This window comes from Phacochoerus africanus, chromosome X (genome assembly GCF_016906955.1).
Source record: "Phacochoerus africanus isolate WHEZ1 chromosome X, ROS_Pafr_v1, whole genome shotgun sequence".
Classification (NCBI taxonomy): domain Eukaryota; kingdom Metazoa; phylum Chordata; class Mammalia; order Artiodactyla; family Suidae; genus Phacochoerus; species Phacochoerus africanus.
The window spans coordinates 87,485,344-87,507,899 of NC_062560.1; the positions used below are offsets into that span (position 1 = coordinate 87,485,344).

A 22,556-nucleotide genomic window follows, 5' to 3' on the forward strand; every position below is an offset into this window, starting at 1 on the left:
TCACATGTTATTTGGTAGAGCTGGAACTTAAATTTGTTTTATGTTGACTTTTTCTATTATACATACACAACTGTCCCACATATTAGAAATGACACAGCAAGTGAATAACTCCTAATCTCAAGGAATTTACAATTTAGTAATGAAGATAAAATGTGTATAGAAAGAACTATCATTCCAAGATCGAAATGTCATAAGTGATATAAGGTACAGTGTGTTCCTATTGAGGAGTCTGGGAAAATCTTTTCAGAGAACAGGTTTTAAACTAAGCTTTAAAAGATGCATAAGATTCAAAAAAAAAGTGCGTAAAGATATTTGGGGGAGATAAGAGTACGAAAAATAATGACTGAAAGCTTAAAATGAGGCTGAATCATAATTGGCTTCATTAGGGCTTTGGACTTAATTCTACATTCAACAAGGGAAAAGAAGTGACTTAAAATAGGGATATGAGTTAGGAATCAGTTGCAGGCAAAAGGTCATGAAGCTTGAACCAGAAGAGGGCAATAGGAAGCAAGACAGAAAGAAAGAAAATAGAAAGGAAGGAGCATATCTATTGAAAATAGAGTGTATTAAATCCTGAGCTTAAAACTTGACATGAATATGGTATCTTTAGATCTATTACATTTAAGCTTAAGCAGAGTTGTTCCTGATCCAAGAAGTGGAGTTCTGACCTTACATCCAATAAATTCATCTATGATTACTTGTCATTGGCAAATTCTCCTTGTGGGTGTAATATAATGAATATGTTGATGTTCTGACTTCACTGAATCAAAAATTAAAACAAAACTCTAAAATTCAGAAAAAAGATACCGGAGTGATGATGCACATTAAAATGCACTTAAAGGGACTGCTCTAATTTTACTTAAATAGCATGTTTTCCTAATTCAATGATGACTAATTCTACTTTCAAAACTTCAGAAACAAATCTTCATGTAAAAATCATTCTTAATCAGGGTTTCACATCAAATCCACATGCTCAGTTTCCAAATCAAACATGCTTAATTAAAATAAAAATCTTTGTGGGTGGTCCCAGTCACCCACAAGTGATTCTCATGATTGGGAATCACTGTCCTACAGAACAGGCTCAGATTCTTACACATAATGGCTGTCCAATATCTATTTAGTGACTAAATTGATTAATATAAGGGTCTTTTCATCTAGAATAATAACTTATCAACCTAACTGAGCTTTAGTCTAAGTTGAAGAGATTTTTGGAAAAAAAACGGAGAGGAAGGAAGGGAGGGAGAAAATAAAAGGAAAATACTCCTTGGCATTACTTCAAATCCATTTAAATCTCTAGGGTTGAGGCTTAAGACTCTGTGTTTGTATATAGGGTCCCCAAGTAATCCCTTTAAATAGCCAACCTAGTGATCCTTGTTCAGTTTTCCACTGAGGTAATTCTCAACCCTGCCTGCACATTAAAATCACTTAGGTTGTTACATACACTTAGGTTGAAACAGCAATTCCCAGCTCCATCCCAGACCAACTAACCAGAATCCCTGGGAGTAGTTCTCAGTCATAGTTTATTGTGATTTGTTTTTTTTTTTTAAAGTTTTCTGGGTGATTCTGTCGCACAGTGAAGGTTAAGAATCACTGCTATTTTTTTAGCAGCCATACTTACATGTGTTTTTGTTCAACTGAAACCTGTTTTCCGAGAGGGTCTCAAACTTTAGTATGCATCAGAATGATCTGGAGAGCTTATTAAAAGAAATTACTGGACCCCACCACAGATTTTCTGATTCAGTAGTTCTGGGATGGGGGATCAAGAATACACATTTGTAAAAAGTTCCCAAGTGATGATGCTGCTGCTGGTCCAGTGATCACCTTTTGAGAATCACCATCTTAGAGCTTCCACTAGTCCTAGTTCTGTTCCTCGAAGTCATTGTAAGTATAATGTTTCTTCAATGGAAATCTTTAAATATTTTTAGAGAACCATTATATCTTCATTCTTTCCCTTCCTCTTTAGCCTTTTTGTGAGTTGATGCTAGTTTCATCATGCAGCATGATTTCTAGTTCTCATTCGTTTGCCTAAATCCATGCCATTCATAAAGTGTTATGTAAACACAATCACTCTAATAGTGTCACAATAAGAACAAGTAAAATGAGATCACCTCAATTTTAAAAATTGTGATAAAAAACACATAACAAAATTTATCATCTTAACTATTTTTAAGTTCAGTAATGTTAAGTATATTCTCATTTTGAATATTTCTATTCTAGTAATATAGCCTAAGATTACTTCACCATTTTTTGGTGGTCACATCATGCTATCACCTCATGCTAATTTTTGACTAAAATAATAGTTTCTTTTTCACCTGTAACTGATTAACCTCTGTCACTCCAGGATATAGTTACATAGATAGAAACTTTTCTGGATCCCCGAACAGACCCAATAAACACTCATATTTGTCTCATTTAAATTTTTTACTTTGTTAGATTCCTTCCAGGCTTTCAAGATCTTTTTAAATCCTAAATCTGTGGACAGGATGATTGTGGAAGGTAGTTTTTTACTGAGAACAATTACATATAATGGGTATTATTCTTCACTCCATACTATCAATTTTCCTCAAGCTTCATTTCCCCTAAATGTGACCTGTATGTAATGATATCTACTTTCTAAAAGTGATACCTGAGATTTGGAGAGGTCAAGCAATTGGCCCAAAGTCACACAGCTAGTAAGTGTCAGAGCCAAAGTTCGAATCTAAATCTTCCCAAGAGTTCCCTGAGTACTGGCTTTTAAAAATGCCCAAGTTGGACTTCCTGTCGTGGCTCAGTGGTTAACGAATCTGATTAGGAACCACGAGGTTTCGGGTTTGATCCCTGGCCTTGCTCAGTGGGTTAAGGATCCCATGTTGCTATGACCTGTGGTGTAGGTTGCAGACTTGGCTCGGATCCCACGTTGCTGTGGCTGTGGTGTAGGTCAGTGGCTACAGCTCTGATTAGACCCCTAGCCTGCGAATCTCCATATGCCCCATGCGGCCCTAGAAAAAGGCAATTTTTTTTTTTTTTTAATTTACAAATGCCAAAGTTTTGAATGAGAAACTTCCTAAGTTTGGCATATGTAAAAAACCTATCTAATTCACAGGAGATGCTAAATAAATGTTCCTTTAGGCCCCATTCTACCCCCATTCCCATTATTTGAGACATGATTTTTGGCTGCCCAGAAGACAATGGCCTGGAGCCAATTCTGAAAATGTGAGAGGAAATTGGTGATAGTAGAGATGTTTCTCAGTCTGTCTGAGGGGGGAGGCCAACCTCAGGGAATAGACGTTAAATCAGGGGTCAGGTGAGCAAATGACTGGCTGTGAGGAAGATGGCTGAGATGGGAACTAATGTTTACTGAGCAATCATTACATGCCAGGATCTGAAGTGTTCCCTCAAAGAACTGGGCCTCAGGAACTGGTTCTGGTAGGAAGGGGGACCAAGGTATAGCTGAAGAAACTTGGGGATTTGTATCTTCCTTTCTTTTCTTTCTTTCTTTCTATTCTCACCATATCTTTTTTCTTTCTTAACTAATCAGAATATGAAACAAACGTATTTTTATTGGTTTTTAAATATGAGCTAACAAAAGTTCTTAATTCCAAAAGCAGTGAGTTATAAAAAGCACATTACAGGCTTTTTTTTTTTTTTTTTTTGCTTTTTAGGCCTGCACCCACAGCATGTGGAAGTTCCCAGGATAGGGGTCAAATTAGAACTACAGCTGCCAGCCTACACCACAGCCACAGCAACGGGGGATCCGAGCCTCATCTGCGAACTATACCACAGCTCATGGCAATGCCGGATACTTAACCCACTGAGCAAGGCCTCCTCATGGTTCCTAGTGGGGTTCATTAATCACTGAGCCACGAAGGGAATTCCCTACATTACTGTCTTTACCCTGGTATTAACTAGCTATACAACTAAGAACATATCACAACCTTTCAGATTTCCATTTGTGAAGTTTCTTTTGTACTTGATGATATATAGGTTGATGATAATGGGAAAAGTTGTATTTTAGATAGAATACATACAGAAGCAAAATTTTGAAGGGAGTACTTACAGAAGGACCCAAGTAAATTAGTTCTTTCCAAATGATAAGCCTATCAGGAAACACAAAAAATTATTTGCAATACTAAGCAGCTATATAGTTCGTAAAGACTTTATGGGCCTAAAAATTCAAAAGGTTTCAACATTTCTTCCCCTATTCCTCCATTATTTGCATCTCCTTGTCTATGGCATAACCCTAAAGCTGGTTCTCTCTCAAATATTTCTTTGAAAAACACACACAGAATTTCTATTAACAAATTTAAAGGTTTTAGTCATAGCATACTGGAGTATTATTTTGGTTATAATTTAGGTGTAAGTGGTTCAGTTATGACAATGAATACATCAGATTCATGGGAGATGCATCTTTCGATCTAATTTGGTTGGAGAGCAATGATTTAAAAATATAAATAGGGAGTGCCCGTGTTGGCACAGTGGAAACGAATCCAACTATGAACCATGAGGTTTTGGGTTCAATCCCTGGCCTGGCTCAGTGGGTTAAGGATCCGGCTATAGCTCTGATTAGACCCTTAGCCTGGGAACCTCCATATGCCACGGGTGCAGCCCTAAAAAGACTCTCTCTCTCTACATATATATATATATATAACACATTAGATTATCAAATGACAAAATACTGCATGCTATGAAATGTGATTTCATCTTTCATATGCAATAAACTTCTTTGAACATGGGAGGGTAAGTATCTCCTGGTTAATTTTAGGCATATTATTTTAATATTCCTAGCATAGCACTTATCGATTATTCTTCATTCCCTGACATATCTGAATTTTGTACGCACCATAAGTTTGGAAAAAAAATATATAAATGGGGGGAAAGATTTTATTCTCAGAATCAAAGCACAGTTTAGTGCGGAATGGTAATGAGATCTTCAAGATACAATCATGTGCCCTCAAAAATGGACTGGGGTATATTGTCTTTGAAGCATACAGGAACTTCTGATGCTGATACCATTTGTGTTTTAACATAAAACAAAAGCAATGGGAATAAGAAAGGACTGCCAAAAACTAGGTTCAAAACAGGAAGAGAAGCTAAGTCTGATGATGGAGTGAGGGCTTAAACTAATAGGATATGGAAAAGATTAACTATTAAACACCTTATTTTCCAGAAATGAGACATATCAGCAAGTTCTCTAGAGTGAAGAAATATCATATAACATGACCACATTTCATGTAACCTGCAGGCAGAGTTTCAGTTTGGGACAATGAAAAAGTTCTGGAGGTGAATAGTGGTGAAGGTGGTATAAGAACCACTGCATGTCACTGATATGCACACTTAAAAATGCTCAAAATGGAAAATTTTATGTTATATATATATATATATATATTTTACCATCATAAAAAATAAAATGTTGAAAAAAAAAAAAAAAAGACAAAGCAGAGTTCCCATCGTGGCTCAGCGAGTTAAGAACCCGACTAGTATTCATGGGGATGTGCGTTCAATCCCTGGCCTCACTCAGTGCATTAGGGATCCAGTACTGCTGCAAGGTGCGGCGTAGGTAACAGATGCAGCTTGGATCTGGTGTTGCTGTAGCTGTGGCGTAGGCAGGCAGCTGCAGCTCGGATCTGGTGTTGCTGTAGCTGTGGCGTAGGCTGGCAGCTGCAGCTCCAATTCCACCACACGAACTTCCATATGCTGTAGGTGTGGCCTAAAAAAAAAAAAAAAAAAAAGACAAAGCACCTTCTCCCAAACCATGGCATGAAGGGTAGCTGATTCTGAGGAAACTGCATGAGTAAATAATAAATCTTTGTTTCACTACCAAGACCTGAATGACCCCCAACTGAATATCATTAATGAAGCCTATCTTAAATCAAAGAGTGATTTTGTGACAAATTATAAATGGGATCTATCAGAGTTCATGTATTTAATGATCCTACAATTTATTATATTTATGTATGGCTGCAGCCTTTGGCTACAGCATGAATCAACCAATATTCTATTAATGAAAATGTTTAATCTATTTCCTTCCTACAAGGAATGTTTACATGACTTGAAAAAATAGAAGTTTCATAAAGTTTGGAATAGGTGAAAAACTATGACCTACAGCACTGAGTAGTAGTAAAAAAAAATAATAATAAGTAGTAGAGCACTGGGTAGTAGTAGAAAAAAAATAAGCTTTTGAGTTAGATTCAAATCCTATCTCTACCCATAACTACATAAATTTGAGAAAATTATTTAACCACTCTGAGCCAGTTGTTTTCACCTAAAAAGCACAGAAATACAGTATCTTTCAGCATATGGTGAATATTAAATGAAATAAAAATTTTAAAATGTTTAACACACGTAGGCAATCAAGGTATGCTTGCTTACAATTCGGAAGCTTCGCATTTTAGTACTCTATATCATTTTATTTCAGATCAGAGTAATTTCAGAGATAATTTAGTCTAGGATTTCTCCATCGTGGCACTATTTTCACTTTGGGCCAGATAATTCATTGTTTTGAGGAGCTATTCTACACATTGTAGGATATTTACCAGCATTCCTGGCCTTTACCAACTAGAAGTTGGTAGCATTCCCCAGGTGTCACAACCAAAAATATCTCCAGACATTGCCACATGTCCCTTGTGGGGTAAAATTGCCTCCAGTTTTTATAAGTGATTTAGTCTAATGTCCTCATTTCAAAGTGAGGAAGCTAAGGCCTCCTTAGGAAAAGAGATAATAGGAAATAAAGGATTGGGGAAGGTAAATTTTTAAAGATATCTTCTAGATTCAGGTGGATTTGGACCAGGAAAGAATTCCAGTAGTTTCAGGAAAGACATTTGTAATAGCAGAGGGATGTTCTTAAGTCAGTAAAATACAAATGTGAGTACTAATAATTCACATCTATGGACCTGGACATCACTAAAATGCCCTGTGTTGATATAAAAATATGCAATTCAGCTTGTACCAGAATATCTGCCTTTGATGTATAAAAAGCAAAGAGGATTCACTCGCCAGAAACTCACTTTTTTAAGGACCTTTGTTGGATTGTGGCTACTCCAAATAGCTGTATTATTATGCTAAAGTTTGGCTGCATACAAAAATGCAATAGAGTATAAAATCCAAATTATCATATTTGAAACTTCCTTCTAATACTATTAGATAACATCAGACAATTTAGGATGAAATACATTTTCGTGACAAAAGAATAACACTTATGGCTTGAATCAGAAAAGAATAGTGAAATCTGTGCCTACAATTTGGTCCATTCTCACTAACGGAATTAAAAACCTTGAAAGATCTCTAAGGAAAGGAACCAGAAGATCATCACATCTCTTCAGCTCTAGGTAAGAGAACATTCTCTGTTCACTCCAATTAGTTTCTTTGGTTACCCTGACAATAAATTTAAGCTTACCTAAATGTCCATCAACAGATGGGTGGATTAAGAAGATGTACATACACACGATGGAATACTACTCAGCCATAAAAAAGAACAAAACAATGCTATTTGCAGCAACATGGATGGAACTAGAGATTCTCATACTAAGTGAAGTAAGTCAGAAAGACAAACACCATATAATCACTTATATGTGGAATCTAAAATATGGCACAGATGAGCCTATCTATAGAACAGAAAGAGACTCACAGACATGGAGAGCAGACTTGTAGTTGCCAAGGGGGAAGGAGAGAGAGTGGGATTCACTGGGAGTTTGGGTTTAGTAGATGCAAACTATTATATTTAGAATGGATAAGCAATGAAGTCCTGCTGTATAGCACAGGGAACTATATCCAATCTCCTGGGATATAACATGATAGAATATAAGAAAAAGAATGTATACATATGTATAACTAGGTCACTGTGCCGTACAGAAAAATTGACAGGACATCATAGATCAATATAATAATTTTTTAAAAAAGTTTAAGCTTATTCAAATTAGGTGACTATCTTATTTGCATTTGTTATGTGACAATTAGATTTATTTGTACAAAACATCAAATTTCCTCAATACAATCCATCAGATATTTATGGCAAGAACTAGCTATCAACTGTTCTAATGCTTCACTGAAGCAGGAATTTCATAGTCCAACTGATCTTGATGCAAAACATATACAACATTGTAAAGAATGCCTTGCATATTATACTTTAATAGTGAAAAGAATGTAGCAAATATCAGAAGTGTTGGCTGCAATACTATAAACATATATCTCATTCTTAGCCACAGATTTGAAATCAGAAGCTATTAAGAAATCTGAGAAATAATAATTTTGATTCTACAAGAAGCATATGTGCTATATTCTCCATGATTGTACCTTTAATCTCCCTCAGACATTCTTGATGAAAAAGGACCTTAAAAAAACAGCTGGGGAGTTCCCATCGTGGCTCAGTGGTTAAAGAACCCAACTAGGATCTATGAGGACATGAGTTCGACCCCTGGCCTCGCTCAATGGGTTAAGGATCCGGCGTTGCCATGAGCTGTGGTGTAGGTAGCAGACGCAGCTTGGATCTGGCACTGCTGTGGCTGTGGCTGGCAGCTATAGCTCTGATTAGACCCCTAAACTGGGAACCTCCATTTACCGTGGGTGTGGCCCTAAACAGACAAACGACAAAAAAAAAAAAAAGGTTGATTTGATCTTTGCAACCTTTTAATACCTTCTTAATCATAGGAAACAATGAGAAGAGCTCAACACTAAGTTATAGAAGACTAGGGAACTGATGGTGTTAAACTTGCCAGGGAGTTTTAACTCTTTTCTTTTCCCCTAATGGTCACACTTTTTAAAAGGCATTTTCAGATATATTAATTATGCCATAAATGCAGATCTGTACCTGTCAGCATTTTGAACACTCACAGCGATAATGCTATCAAGTATCTTTACTTTCTCAGGTTGTAAGATTAGTACCTAACCTATGAGTTTGGCAGGTTTTGGCTATTTACACAGATTATCATAATCAAAAAAACAATGAAGGCCTTCCCGTGGCATATTAACAATTACAAAATGCAATGGAATTAACAAAAAATTTGGAAGTACTTGTTAATTTTTACTCCATATTTACTTTGTCTTTATTTAAACTGAGTCCTTGACCTTCATAATCATAAGCACTCTGTGGCTAGATACCTTGGGAGTCGTGCCTGTGAAATTAGAAACTGAATTCAAGTTCCGTGTAAATCCATTAATTTACCTGATCCCATGACAGCTACTTTGCATCAGAAAGCCAACATGTTAGTAAATGTGAATGGATCCGTAGTACTGGTTTCAGGTGGAAAAGAGTCAAAGTTCATATTCTAAAGTATATATGTGATGAATATAGTAGATGTTTATGAATACAGATGCTTAGTCAATTTTCACATATTGACACCTAATAAAGACAGAGGGTTAGAAACTAAAACGGTCATTAACCTCTCTCCAAACATCCCCACCTTGCTGAATGTAGAGAATTAAAAATTAACTCTAACAGTTGGCTAATTCCAACACTGGATGTATAACATGTTTTAGTGTGCCTATGTATTTGAGACACCATGGGCAAAGTACAGATTTATAATAAACAAAGGAACAGTCTTGATAGTTTAGGAGTTTGACTAGATAACACTTAAAACTGCATTTTCCACAATTATTTTATTTATTTAGTTTATAATTTTACTATCAAGCATTACTATTGAGTCCTATAATATAGCCGTTTCTAGTTCATCTGTATATTCTGGGCACTGAGCCAGCTGCCTGGCACACACACAAACACATACACACAGGTGTTCAATAAATGATTCTTGAATAAATGAAGGAAAGGCTATTAACTAGATTTTCTTATGTTGGACTTGGAGTTTTACAAAGGGAAGTACTGTTAGGCAATTGCTATCCAAATAGATCATTAACTAAATAAAATGCCAGGATGCCTTCCAATCTAAAATGGAATCTACTTAATAATTTTTTTCTTAAAAGGCAGAAGGAAATAAATGAGTTTTGTTTACTTTTGATTTTTACTATGATCACCTCACAGCATCAATACTGGGTGAAAATTCAGTTTTGGGCCATTAAACACTTTTGAAACACTTCGCTGAATGAAATATGAAGGGTCCTACAAAATCTCATGACTCTCCTTACCATGAATTTGGGGCAGGTAGGTGTCTTTTCATATGTGTATTCACTTGGCATTTTTTATTTGTTGATTTATTTTTAAGTTGACTGCCCAATTTCTCATTTGTAACCTTTGAAAGCTTCTAATCTTCCCTGCTTGGCAATTTCTAATCTCCACTGACATTGGCTCATTACCAACCCCAAGACAGATGAAATCCTCAGGAGTGTTGACTACAGTTGAAAATGGATTGGCAAATACTTTATCAAACAACTTTTAATGGTCCCATCTGGAGTGGATTTGTAATAATCAGGAATCTTGACAATTCTTGGCTACCTTTTAGAGCCATCTCCTAACTAGGACTTAAGTAAAAGATATTGCCACATCACCAATAAACATTTTTCTCTTCTCTCCTTTATCCATTATCATAACTGGTAACCATTTATGGCCTTTATAAATACCAAAACAAAAATAGTTTGAGACAGCAGTGTTTTGGACAGTGTACTACATAAAATATTTATCGTTTGTTAAGTGAAAAGTTAAGGGTTTTGGTTTGAACTGTACAGTTAATGAAGGATATTTACCCAAAATGAAATGGTAGGAGATAGTTTTTAGGTAGTAATTATATCTGGTGTTTAATATCCTAGTAAGTTCTCTCAACACTAACAACACAGATTTCATTACTCACTGAATGTCAGGTTGTAACTCTTCATCAAGGTTTCTATGGTTTATGAATCACTGTTCTAGTGCACAGCCATGGAAATGCCATCGAAAGAATATCAACCCAGAACTGCAAAATCATGGTTCATACTTTCAGATCTGAAATCAACCTTAGAGTTTGGCAAGTCCAATACCTCTTTTCAGAAATGTCAAAACTCAAACCCAGGAGGCTTGGGATCTGTTCAGGGTCAGAAAAAAACTAGCCAGTAAACTAACAACAGAACCTAGGTTCACTGCACCAGATTCCTATTCTAGGGCTCTCCTCATTTTTACCAGTTAGCAGTAGTACAGACAGGGTATTTCTCCTACTTTCTGAATTTATATCTCTTAAAGTTATTAATAACTGCATATATTCAAAGATACTGCAAACAAGCCAGTCACAGAGCCAGGCCAAAAGCCATTTTTCCATGAGATGCTGGTCCTAAACCTTACTATAAAAAGGCCATGAAACATGACTGAATTGTGATCTTGACCACCTATTAAACTGTTCTCTCCTTCGTGCTGGTTATAGACATAAAGTTTGGTATAAAAACAAAAAATCCAGGAGATTTCATATTTTCACCTCAGAACAACTGTACAAATCCAGGCTGACTGAAGACACTAAATAAGAATTTTTCAAAGGTTGCCTTCAGTAAGAGAGTTAATAAATAAACATCATCATATTACAGTGTATTTCTAATTTCCACATTTAGTGTCATTTATGTAATGTGCCTATGACAAATATTGTAAGGGATTTTTTTGTTGCTTTGACATTCCTCCAAAGTGAAAAGTGTCATGGGGTATGGGATACGTTATTTAACAATGTGAAAAGGAAATTACTTTTATGGGATAATTTTACTAGGGTGTCCTCTTAAGAAAAAACAACTTAGATTATTCAACTCTATTTTGGCGTCCATGATCTTTCACTTTGGAGGCAAATCAGCAGCATAAGGTAACACAGAATATACTGGAAATTATGAAATTTACAATGGCAAAATGCTTTACTGACATCTTCTGTTGTGGACTTGGTCTCAACCATCTAAGAAGTAGTTCCCAAACTGCTTTAAAATACATTTCAATGGCAAATTTTACAGTTTGCAATTAGTAGGCTGTTTACAAGTGTGAACTAAATAACACTTCTGCTGAAATAGTCAAGAAGTATCTTTATGTTAGGAGTAATATGTGTTGGTAGGTACAACAGCACTTATTAAAACAAAAACCACCTTAAAGATGGGCCCCAAAACCTTGCTTTACAAGGTCACACTCTTAAATAGTCAAAGAAAATTCTGAAATCTGTGCTTCTGTCACTCTCTTCCTCTCTTCTTTCCTCAGTAAACCCCCTCCACCAGACCCTAAGATCCTAAAATCCAACCAATCCTACCTTAAAGCTCAAGTATACAGTCTAACCTCCCCAAATGTCTAATCTCATCTCTCCTTAAATATTCTACTGCAAGTTTCTATGCTGCTGGATGCTTAATTTCTCCAAAGGGATTTTCCTCCCTCTCATTTATCTGGCCTTTTTTCTTTCCTCTCTGTCCCCTCTCTCCCTCAGTCCCCCTTCCCTTTCCCTAACCTTCTAGTGCCACCTTGCCTCTTGTCTTTCACCAAATCACACCTCTGCTTCCTACAGCCTACTTAGGCGTCCTGACTGGGAGAAAATGATGTGGTATTTTTTTTCCCCTTCGCACTCCTGCCTTGTGAATACCTGCAGTTCTTTTTCCTGGGGGGGGGGGGCAATCCTTTTCGGGGGAAGAGGAGGTAGGGAAGCCCCTCTCTGCTTCGGCCCATCTGGCACACTTGGGGCTACAACAGCGGGGCGGGGCGGGGCGAGCTTGGCCTTTACTGCGCCACAGCGCGTGGGGGGTGGGGCGGTGGCGAACCGCGCCCAGTCCTATCCCGGACGGGCTGAAGAGAGGCAGCGAAGGAGATGGGGCCGCCCCCACACCCCGGGACGGGAACTCACCTTCTCTGAGGAAAGGGCGGGTGTCTACTTTAAAACTACTGCCCCCCCTCCCCGCCGCCGCCATAGTGGAGCCGCCAAAGCTGCCGCCGCCGTCACCACAGCCACCGGCAGGCGGGCAGGCAGAGGTGGAGGTGGCGGAGGAGGCAGGCACAATCGCTGCCGCCGCCACCGCCGCCGCCGCGCAGGCGGTGTAGGAGAAGGAGGAGGCGGCAGAGACGGTAGCTTCCTGAGGGGAAGACTCCGCCGCCAGCGGTGTGACTGTGCTCGGCGCCGCCGCCATCGCAGCGAGGCGCGGACAATTGCACTTGCGCCTCGCTCCCGTTAAGCTCCTTTGACCCCGCCTCCCGCTTAGCCCCGCCCCCTCGCCCCTCTTTTCCTTGCTTTGGCTCCAGCCTCGGTTTCGCTCCTCGTCTCCACCAATAGGAACGCTTCAGATGCGCGGGCCGCCCCTCCCTCTCCCCCGCGGCTTGGCGTCACCCGCCTCCCTTTGGAAGGGAAGCGAAGGTGGCCAAGGGCAAAGGACAAAAAGCGCGGGATGTAAAGGCACGTGGGGAGTTTCCGTCGTGGCTCTACAGAAATGTTTGAGAACATGAGAACCATGACAACGTAGGTTCGATCCCTGGGCTGGCACAGTGGATGAACGATCCGGAGTTGGCCTGAGCTATGGTGTTGGTCACAGACTGGGCTGGGATCCAGCGTTGCTGTGTCTGTGGTTTAGGGCAGCGGCTGCAGCTGCGCCGATTGGACCCCTAGCCTGGGACCCTCCATATGTTGCAGGTGCGGCCCTAAGAAGACAAAAAAAAAAAAAAAGAAAGAAAAAGAAAAAAAAAAGCACATGGGCCTCACACAATGAGGCCTTTTCCCTTAAAGGAGCCAATTTAGGGGGAAACCAATTGATTCCATCTCCAAAATACCTCTGAAATATGCCTTCTCCTGTCTTTCTAATAGTCCTCAATAAAGTGAATAGAAATAAGCAGATGTAGTTTCATCACGGGCCCTAAAGGACTTCTTATCTATGCATTTACCCATCTAAATCACAATAAAAACCTGGGAATCCCATATCCAAGCAAAAAATGAGAACATTACTGATAATTTGAATCTCCTCACCATCTTTTCCCCAACTTCCAAGAAACCAATATCTTGATTTATATTATTTCCATACTCTTTTTACATATATTCTTAGCATGTTGCCTAAACAATGTTGTTTAGCTTTTATTGCTTTCAAATTTCACAAAATTTGAAAAAAAATATTTTTCTAGGTAGCATTTGAGGGTTTGTTTCTTTCACTAAAAATTTTTTCTAAGATTCATCCATGTAGCTATAGCTTACTTACTGTCAATGCCTTACAACATCCATCCATATCTCTGTTCATGGGTTTGTGATGTGTGCATCTGTGCAAAAGTTTGCCTTGGGCATGCTCTCCTTTCCAGTCCCACCTTCCTTGCTGGATTTCAAGTCCTTGGCAGAACTATGACATATGTCCCGCTGGTCTCCTTTCCTCTGATCTCAATCCCTCCAACCTATTTCCACATTGCTGCCATTTATTACTGACTCCTCTTTGCTTGTTGGACAGTCAAAGACACAGCTTTGTGCTATTAGTTTTCCCCCTTACTTTCTTATCCCATCCCCTTCCACCGCCCCCACCTCCCGACAGTTTTTACTTTGTTATTCAGCAGTATTAAATCTTCTCACAGATTCCTGTAAAAACTTTTATCTTATGATGTAATGCTATTGTATATATTGTTCCTTCTTCCTGAAAAGGCCCTTTCCCCACATTAGGCACCTGCCTACTGAATTCCTACACATCCCTTAAACCCTAAATAATACATCACTTCTTCCAGGTAACATGTTCTATCCTGCTTCAATTTAATTCCACCCTCCTCTGTTACAGCAACATCTTGTGCATATTTTTTATTGTGTGTCTCTACTCCAGAGACTAGGACCATTTTGAGACAAAAGACAGTTTTATTTCTGACTTCTCATGGTCCAACACAGTAAAGTCCTACGGAAAAGGTAAAAAACCAGTGGGGCCTTAGGTCCCTAAGTCTTTCTGTTTGGCCGACAAATGTGTTTTAACTGTCAAACTTGAGAGGGATATTTCATGAAAAATTTTTTAAAAGTCTCTTAAAAACATTTGAAAATTTGGCAGTATTGGTTGTGTATTCCTGACTGGCAACAATTAGCTGGATATTAATAGCAAATTCAGAGACTTGGAGTGCTGGGCTGTTAAGGACATATCTTTATGTAATTTTTACAGTTCAGTAATTTACCTAAGATTACCTGAGTCATTGGGTGGTTTCTCTAATGTTCTGTCCTGTCCTTGTCTAAGTTACTACAACATTTACTTATCAAAGAAATTACTGGATAGATGATGTACAAGAAATTCTCCACTGAAATAGCCAGCAGGAAAAGTAAGTATAAAAAGGAGTGTAATTTTATTCCTTCCAATATGGGAGGGGAAAATCCCTCTAAAGCACTGTTTCTCAAAATAAAAATCAGTCCATTGTATAAGGACGATTCAATCAGAATCTCTGGGGAGTGTACATCACTCTGAATTCAGTCAGCAAAAGAGAAACTGCGGTAGGTACTTCAAACAGAAACAATTTAATATAGGGAATCCAAATTTTAAAAAATCAGAAAGTTTAGAGGAATAAAACTCAAAGACTTTTCCGGATACTCACAGCCAGCACTGGATAGCCTTTCTACCCTCTTCTGTGTTCTCTCCTGTATTGCAGAAACTGGAAGCCTATGAATTATATTTCCTAGATGTTTTGGCCTGCAAGATTCTCAATATGGGTTAGGTCTCACCAATGATAAACATTTTAAAATAGAATGGAGATAAAAGCCATTCTTTAATGGACTTCAACAGATATGAAACATGAGTTTTTTGTGGTAGCTTTAACATTCTTATGCAAGGCTTATACTCAAAGGTTTTGGAGGATCTGTAAGATTAGCAGTGGTTTTCTGGAGCCCACTGACCTCTGTGTGACAGTTACAATCTCCTGCCTTTGGACTATAGCTGTCAACAAATGTTTATTAAATCATAGAGTTACTTCTTCCTTCTTAGGTTCTATGGAAAATTCTGTGTCTCCTGTTCAAACAGTAAAAAGAGAGGAGAGGACAATTCATGAAATAAAGAAAGTAGTTAATTTTCTCCCCATTCCCCAACTCCATTTGGTGACATGCCGTAGCACAAAAATGCCACTGAATCTGAGTCATACACTACGACAATAAGTGCCTACTTTTCTGTCTTCTTCTTCTTATACTTACCATTGTTCTCTATGACAGTCATGCTATTAAGTGGATGCCAAAGTAATTTCTTTCACAAGAGAGAGGAGGTGGAATATGGCAGAGAGTAACAATTGATAAAAGCATACTGTGGGCTAGACTCTTCCCATAATTTCCCAGCTGGCTCAAAAGAATGATGTTACATTGGGCTCATCAGCCCTATTTAAAGAATGTACTCAGGGAGTTCTCTGGTGGTCTAATGGTTAGGACTCAGCACTTTCACTGCTGTAGCCTGGGTTCAATCCCCGGTCTGGGAACTGACATCCCACATCCCCACTGCACACTGTGGCCCAAAAAAAAAAGGAAAAAAAAATAATAATGCACTCAGCCTCACAGATATAACTAACTTTTCTATGGTTTACAATTTAGTGGTTAGAATGGTCTGTTTTTTAAGATTTAAATAAATTCATTTCATCTTTAACTATCTGCTGCCATTTAAAAATTATTTCATTGGAGTTCCCATCGTGGTGCAGCAGAAACAAATCCGAGTGGGAATCAAGAGGTTGCAGGTTTGATCCCTGGCCTCACACAGTGGGTTAAGAATCTGGCATTGCTGTGAGCTGTGGCATAGGTCACAGACATAGCTCGGATCCTGTGTCACTGTGGCTGTGGTATAGGCCAGTAGCTGTAGCTCCAATTCAACTCCTAGCCTGGGAACCTCCGTATGACACGGGTGCAGCCCTAAAAAAAAAAAAAAAGAAAAGAAAGAAAAAATACATAAATAAATAAAAATAAAAATTATTTTATCGAGGTATAGTTGATTTACAATGTGTTAATTTCTCGGAGTTCCTGTCATGGCTCAGTGGAAACGAATCTGACTAGTATCCATGAGGACACAGGCTTGATCCCTGGCCTCACTTGATAGGTTAAGGATCTGGAGTTGCCATGAGCTGTGATGTAGGTTGCAGACACAGCTTGGGTCTGGCATTGCTGTGGCTGTGGTGTAGGCCATCAGCTACAGCTCTGAATCAACCTCTAGCCTGGGAATCTCCATATGCCTCGGGTGTGGCCCAAAAAAGACAAAAAGACAAAAAAAAAATTTCTGCTGTCCAGTAAAGTGATTCAGTTATACATATACACATATCTATTCTTTTTCAGATTCTTCTTCCATGTAGATTATCACAGAATATTGAGTAGCATTCCCTGAAATGGTCTGTTTATGTCACTGGACCGCAGGGAAGAGGACAGTATTGGCTGAAATGAGTTTTAACTACCAACTCTTCAAATCACAGAAAGAAGGTGGAGGTGCGGTGTCGCAAGACTTGTTTCTTTGAAAACTCCATCTTGTCCTTCTTTACCTTATCCCATCTTCTTGTCTTACTTTATCCCATCTTCCTGCTTGGAAAAACAGTCACAGTGCTGGTAAATGACTTAAGCTTAAGAACAAAGACCTAAAGGCATAAGTGACTTAAGCTTAAGAACTGTTGTGTGCCTAGAGGTCAGAGTAAGAGCTTAACCTTTTACCACCTAAGTGGCTTTTTAAATAGTAAAAGAACTTATATAATAGTAAACAAACCCTGTATCATCCACCCATAGCCACTCCTCACTTGATCTCTTCTAAAGAGCACAATAAAAGCAGTGTGGATTCTGGAGGCAGGGCTCTTGGTCCCTGAGACCTTGAGTCCCCAGCTCCCACCTTTACTTAAGATAAATGTCTCTGTGTCTTGTTTTATGATAACTATTTTTCCTTAAGTTCCACAGCACCCGTTCTTCAGCCCCATCCTGCTGAGCTGGTCTCGGCAGTGTGGGTATGTGGAAGTGGGTCTAAGGTGGAGGTCAGAGGTGACAAAAAGAAATAAAGGAGTACATCTTTGAATATCTGAGACATCAATAAAAAAACAACAAAAGCATGCCAATGTTTCTTTCACTATTTCTACAGTCAAACATAATATGCTTTGTTTGGAATAATATGTGGAATTAAAAAATTCATTATTGCCAAACACAATACCCTTAAAGAAATCAGAAAATGGAAGAAATAATTAGAATATAATTTAGTGGCATATGGCCAGTGTAACTGATATAAAAGTGAATCTAAGTAGAACGTGATGTTCAAATGTATCAATAAATCAAAGCTGATTAACAGTGCCAATCAAACATTCAAAGTTATTCAACAACAGTAAAATTAAAGAAAAGCAAACAGACACATTGATATATACAAATGAAAGACATAAATAAAATACCATGTATAATGTGACTGTTTTAAACAAAAAAATATATATGAACATACAGACATAACATTTATATTATGTACAAACACACATAAAAACATATTTGGTGAATATATACAAAAATACAAACAGAATTCTGTATTTCTCCATTGTTGAAGCAGTAATAGTTATATAGATAAAATTATGGCATCATAAGATGTATCTCATTGGGAATTGATGTTACAGAAATATATATTTATTAACATGAAAAGTTGTCAAACATCTATAGTTAAATAAAAGGAAGTTATCTATGTAAGCCTAATGTCTTGGTCTCACAGTATACACTCTCATATATTCTCATTCTTATTCTCTGCTCCCCACCCCCACCATGCGTGTGCACACACACACACACACACACACACACACACAAACACACACACACACCTTTCTTGTCATCCTAGAGAGGGTCTGAAGGGAACATTCTACCATGTGATTTAGCATCCAGATCTCTGCAGAATCACTTCTAATGCTCCCTATGCTACATAAACATCTAGAAAATTCCATATAGTTCTCACTGTTTTAGAACTATAGGGAAGTGTTTTCTTGAACCTAAGTTTATCTTCTATGATTGGTTAAGTGAAGAGCAGTTTAGGTATTGGTCACTTATTCTCTCAATGGAGTTTGGAGTCATGGAACGACTTCAGCATCCCATCTCCACTTGTTTCACGTGCTTTTCCTGACTTCTAATTCTTACATTTCATAGTATCCATCCTCATTACATCACCATGCAGCTCTTGCTTTAAGAGATATCAACTGCCTTCTTAGGTCCTATCTAGAGTTCTTTCTTTCAGCTGGAAACTGCTCTCAGCATTAAAATGACAATCAAAATTAAGTTTAATAAAAGTAACTGCATAAATAATAGTGTGATCTAGAAAAAAATTTTAAATTTAGAACTAATCTTACCACCCAGCCAATAGTTATTTTCAGGATGTAAAGAATGTCAGAATAAATGTCACTGTAGCCATTTTTTGTTCTTATAAAGGGTATACTTCATGTGGGCATTTAAAAAATATTTAGCACTATTATAGAGCAATTTTATGCTACAGGAAGTGTCTCAGAATTTAGCTTGATATCTGGTGTGTGTGTGTGTGTGTGTGTGTGTGTGTGTGTGTGTGTTCTGAATAGACCAGACCCATGTCTTTGAACTTCTCTTCAACAAAGACACTCACCACAAGTCTTTTCTCCAGGAAAGATTTTCTTTTAAAATAACTCCATTCTGTAAGTGTTTGGGTAAGGGTCTGAATATTTTTACAGGGTCTTGTAAAACTACTCAAAAGCACCACAGGACATTTACTTCAGTATAATGAGTTGGCATTTATTGGATGCTAAACATAATGACAGAGGATGTGACCTACCTCAGGTCCACAAGACTGATGGGTCTGACTATGTGATACATACCTGCTGACTCTCACTTTAGCACTCAACCCAACAGACCTACTCCACTGAGTAGTTTGTCTTGTCAGTCTCCAGGGACAACATAGATGTGAGGTTCCCAGAAGGGAGGAACTTGCAAATCTATAGCAAGTTTATATAATAAGAGTTCACCAGGCCTTTACCCAAAGGGACTTATGGCCTTTTACTTAGATAACTATACATTGGGAACAATTACCCAGGAACATTTAGGCTCTTGGACATGGAGTTCTAGTTGACATTAATGCCTGAAGACCTAAAGCAAATTCACAGCTCTCTGACAGGGAGCATATAAATTAAGCCCAGTTCTGACTCACTGTGGTTCAATAAGTCCATGAAACAATCTGCTTGTCATCTCCATGATCCACAAATATATAATTAGAATGGGTATAAATAGCAGGTGGCAGAGCCTCCATGTTCCTTAGTTTGTGAAGAAAAAGCTATCATTCTGGGGAATCCAAGTGGAAGCCTCTGAAACTGCTACTAGTCTGGCCAAGACAGTAAATAAAAAACACACAGAATCCTGTGGGGGAGTAGCTGAAATGTGTTCCACCCTTAAAGACTTAAAGGATGCAGGGGCAATAATGCCCATCATTTTCCCATTTAATTTATCATTCTAGATCACTAAAAAGTCCAGAGGGTTTATGGAGGAAGAGAGTAAGCTATCACAAACTCAAGCATTAGCCCCAATTGCAACTGTAGTATTGGTTGTAGTATCTTTGCTGGAATAGCTTAACATGGCTTTAAGTACATAGTATGTGGCCACTAATCTAACAAATGAACTCTTTCCCATTCCTACCAGGAAGAATATTCAGGCGCAGTTCACATTCACATGATCTGGAGAACTGAATTAATGTATGGCTTTGTCCCAGAGATACATCAATAATCCAATTCTGTTGTAACATAGTTTGAAGAGATGAGGAACATGTGGACATTCTGCACAACATTGCTTTGGTCCACTATATGGATGGAATCATGTTAACTGGTTCAGATGAGGTACATTTGAGTCCTTAGTAAAACATATATGTTCCAGAGAGAGGGAGATAAAGCCATCACAGATTCACATCAGCGTAGTTTTTAGTGGTCTAGAAGTCTTATGTATGCAGGGACAAACTTATGAACACAGAGGGTGCATTATAGCATTTTTACCCATTTGCCACCAAGTAGGATAGGTGAGATACCTGATAGACCTCTTCAGATTGTGGAGGCAGCATATTCCAACCTGGAAATGCTGTTCTGACTTCTTTACCAAGTAGTATACAAGAATACCAACTTTGAGTGGGGCTTAAAGTAAGACAAGGCTCTGCAGCAGTTCCAAGATGGGGTGTATGCCATAGGACTCAACAGTTCCTATGGTATTAAAGGTAGGTACATGGAGAGGGACTAGATGGCATGTAATTTATGGCGACTCTCAACAGGTGATTTACAACATAATCACTGATGTCCTGGAGCAAGGCCAGGCCATCTGAAGAATTAGATACCATTCAAAAAAGACCCTCTGGCACTTTTCTGGGCCTTGACAGAGACAGAGAACCTGAACCATTAACACCAAGTGACTATATAGCTAGAATTTCCCATCACGACCCGAATACTGTAAGACTCACAAAATCATAAACTTGAGTGGGTCCAGCAAGGATTAATTGTAAATTGAAAGTGCTACGGCTGGGATTGGGTATGGGCAGGTCCCCAAAGCACAATTAATACTGGAGTAGCTGTCCCAGGCTCCCAAGTTATTAGAACTGTTGTATCAGAGCCTAAGGCCTCAACTCACACTTGTGGCCATATGAGAGTCCTTACGTTCAGCTTGATGGAGAAAGAAACTGATTCATGGATGGGTTGTCCCAGTATTCAGGTACAAGCTGAAAATGGAATTCTGCTGCACTAAGCTTCACACAGAGGTAGCCCTGAAAGACATACCTTTTAAGGGTAAAGTTTCCCAGTGTACAGCACTATGGGGAGAGCACCGAGTCATTCATCTTGGTTCAGAGAGAACTGACTCAAGATAAGAATATTGTGAACTTAGAGGCAGTGGGAAATGACTTGTCAATTTGGTCAGGGTCATGGAAGGAGAAAGATAGAATATCCAGTACAAGGGTGTCTGGAGAGGAGGCATGTGGATGGACTAATGGGAGTAGGCAAAAAGTGAACATCTTTGTATTACATATGAACACTCACTAAAGAACATCTACCATAGAAGAGGTATTAAACAATCAAGTAGACAGAATAACCTAGCCAGCTGACCTTACCCAGTTTCTGTTAGAAGCCTACTACAGTGCTAACAAAATGGTTACCTGAAAGGAGTATCACCAGAATTAGTTAATTATATTTTAATTAATGAAAATGATGTGGGTCCAGAGGTATGTGTCTCCTAAATCCATTTCTCTGCTTAGTAGTCCCAGTATTATGTTCTGTTCCTCCGTACCATCTTTTCCTTTTGAAGATCAATGGGATGTTTTCTCTTATATCATACCATACAGTAAAATCAGGGATTGGGAGAAGATTTGAAAGAAAAGAAAATGATACAATTATTCTTTTCCTCTTTACCAACTCCATTAGGTAATTCATCCTGTAACCACTGAGTGCTGAGAAAAATGTGAACTGGGACTTGAAAGCATAACTGTCTGACTCCAAAGCTTAAGATCTTAACTACTGACTGCACTAGGTGTTCTCTCTCTATCTGTCTCCATCTCTCTCTGTGTCGCTCTGTCCCTCTCCTTCTACATACACAGAAACACACACCTTCCTTGAAAAAAGAGATACCACTTAGCAAAGAACAAAGCCAGTGGGGAATAAAACCAGCATTATGGCTGCTGGAGAGGCCCACTGGAGTGAATTCAAGAGACCTCTTTGGATGCTGGTACCAGATATAACCCTTAACAACCTTGCACAAATCCCTTCACCTCTCTTTTTTAATTCACCTCTCAGCCTGAATTTCACTTGTCATGCTTCTCAAATATCCAGGGTT

At 38.5% G+C, this 22,556-nt stretch overlaps 1 protein-coding gene and 1 non-coding gene across 4 annotated transcripts in view; one reads left to right on the forward strand and one right to left on the reverse strand.

The window, feature by feature from the left end:
• The window catches only part of ZMAT1 (zinc finger matrin-type 1), a 35,689-nt gene extending 22,714 nt beyond the window's left edge, over window positions 1–12,975 (reverse strand). For all 3 annotated transcript variants that reach the window (XM_047765489.1, XM_047765488.1, XM_047765487.1), the window contains exon 1: window positions 12,687–12,975. In XM_047765489.1, coding sequence (XP_047621445.1) covers window positions 12,687–12,966 — 280 coding nt within the window. In that variant the 5' untranslated portion in view covers window positions 12,967–12,975. The remainder of the gene's footprint in view (window positions 1–12,686) is intronic.
• A 3,184-nt stretch (window positions 12,976–16,159) lies between these two features.
• TRNAE-UUC (transfer RNA glutamic acid (anticodon UUC)) lies at window positions 16,160–16,231 on the forward strand. Its single transcript has one exon. It is a non-coding gene; the product is annotated as a tRNA-Glu (tRNA).
• The last annotated feature ends 6,325 nt before the right edge of the window (window positions 16,232–22,556 follow it).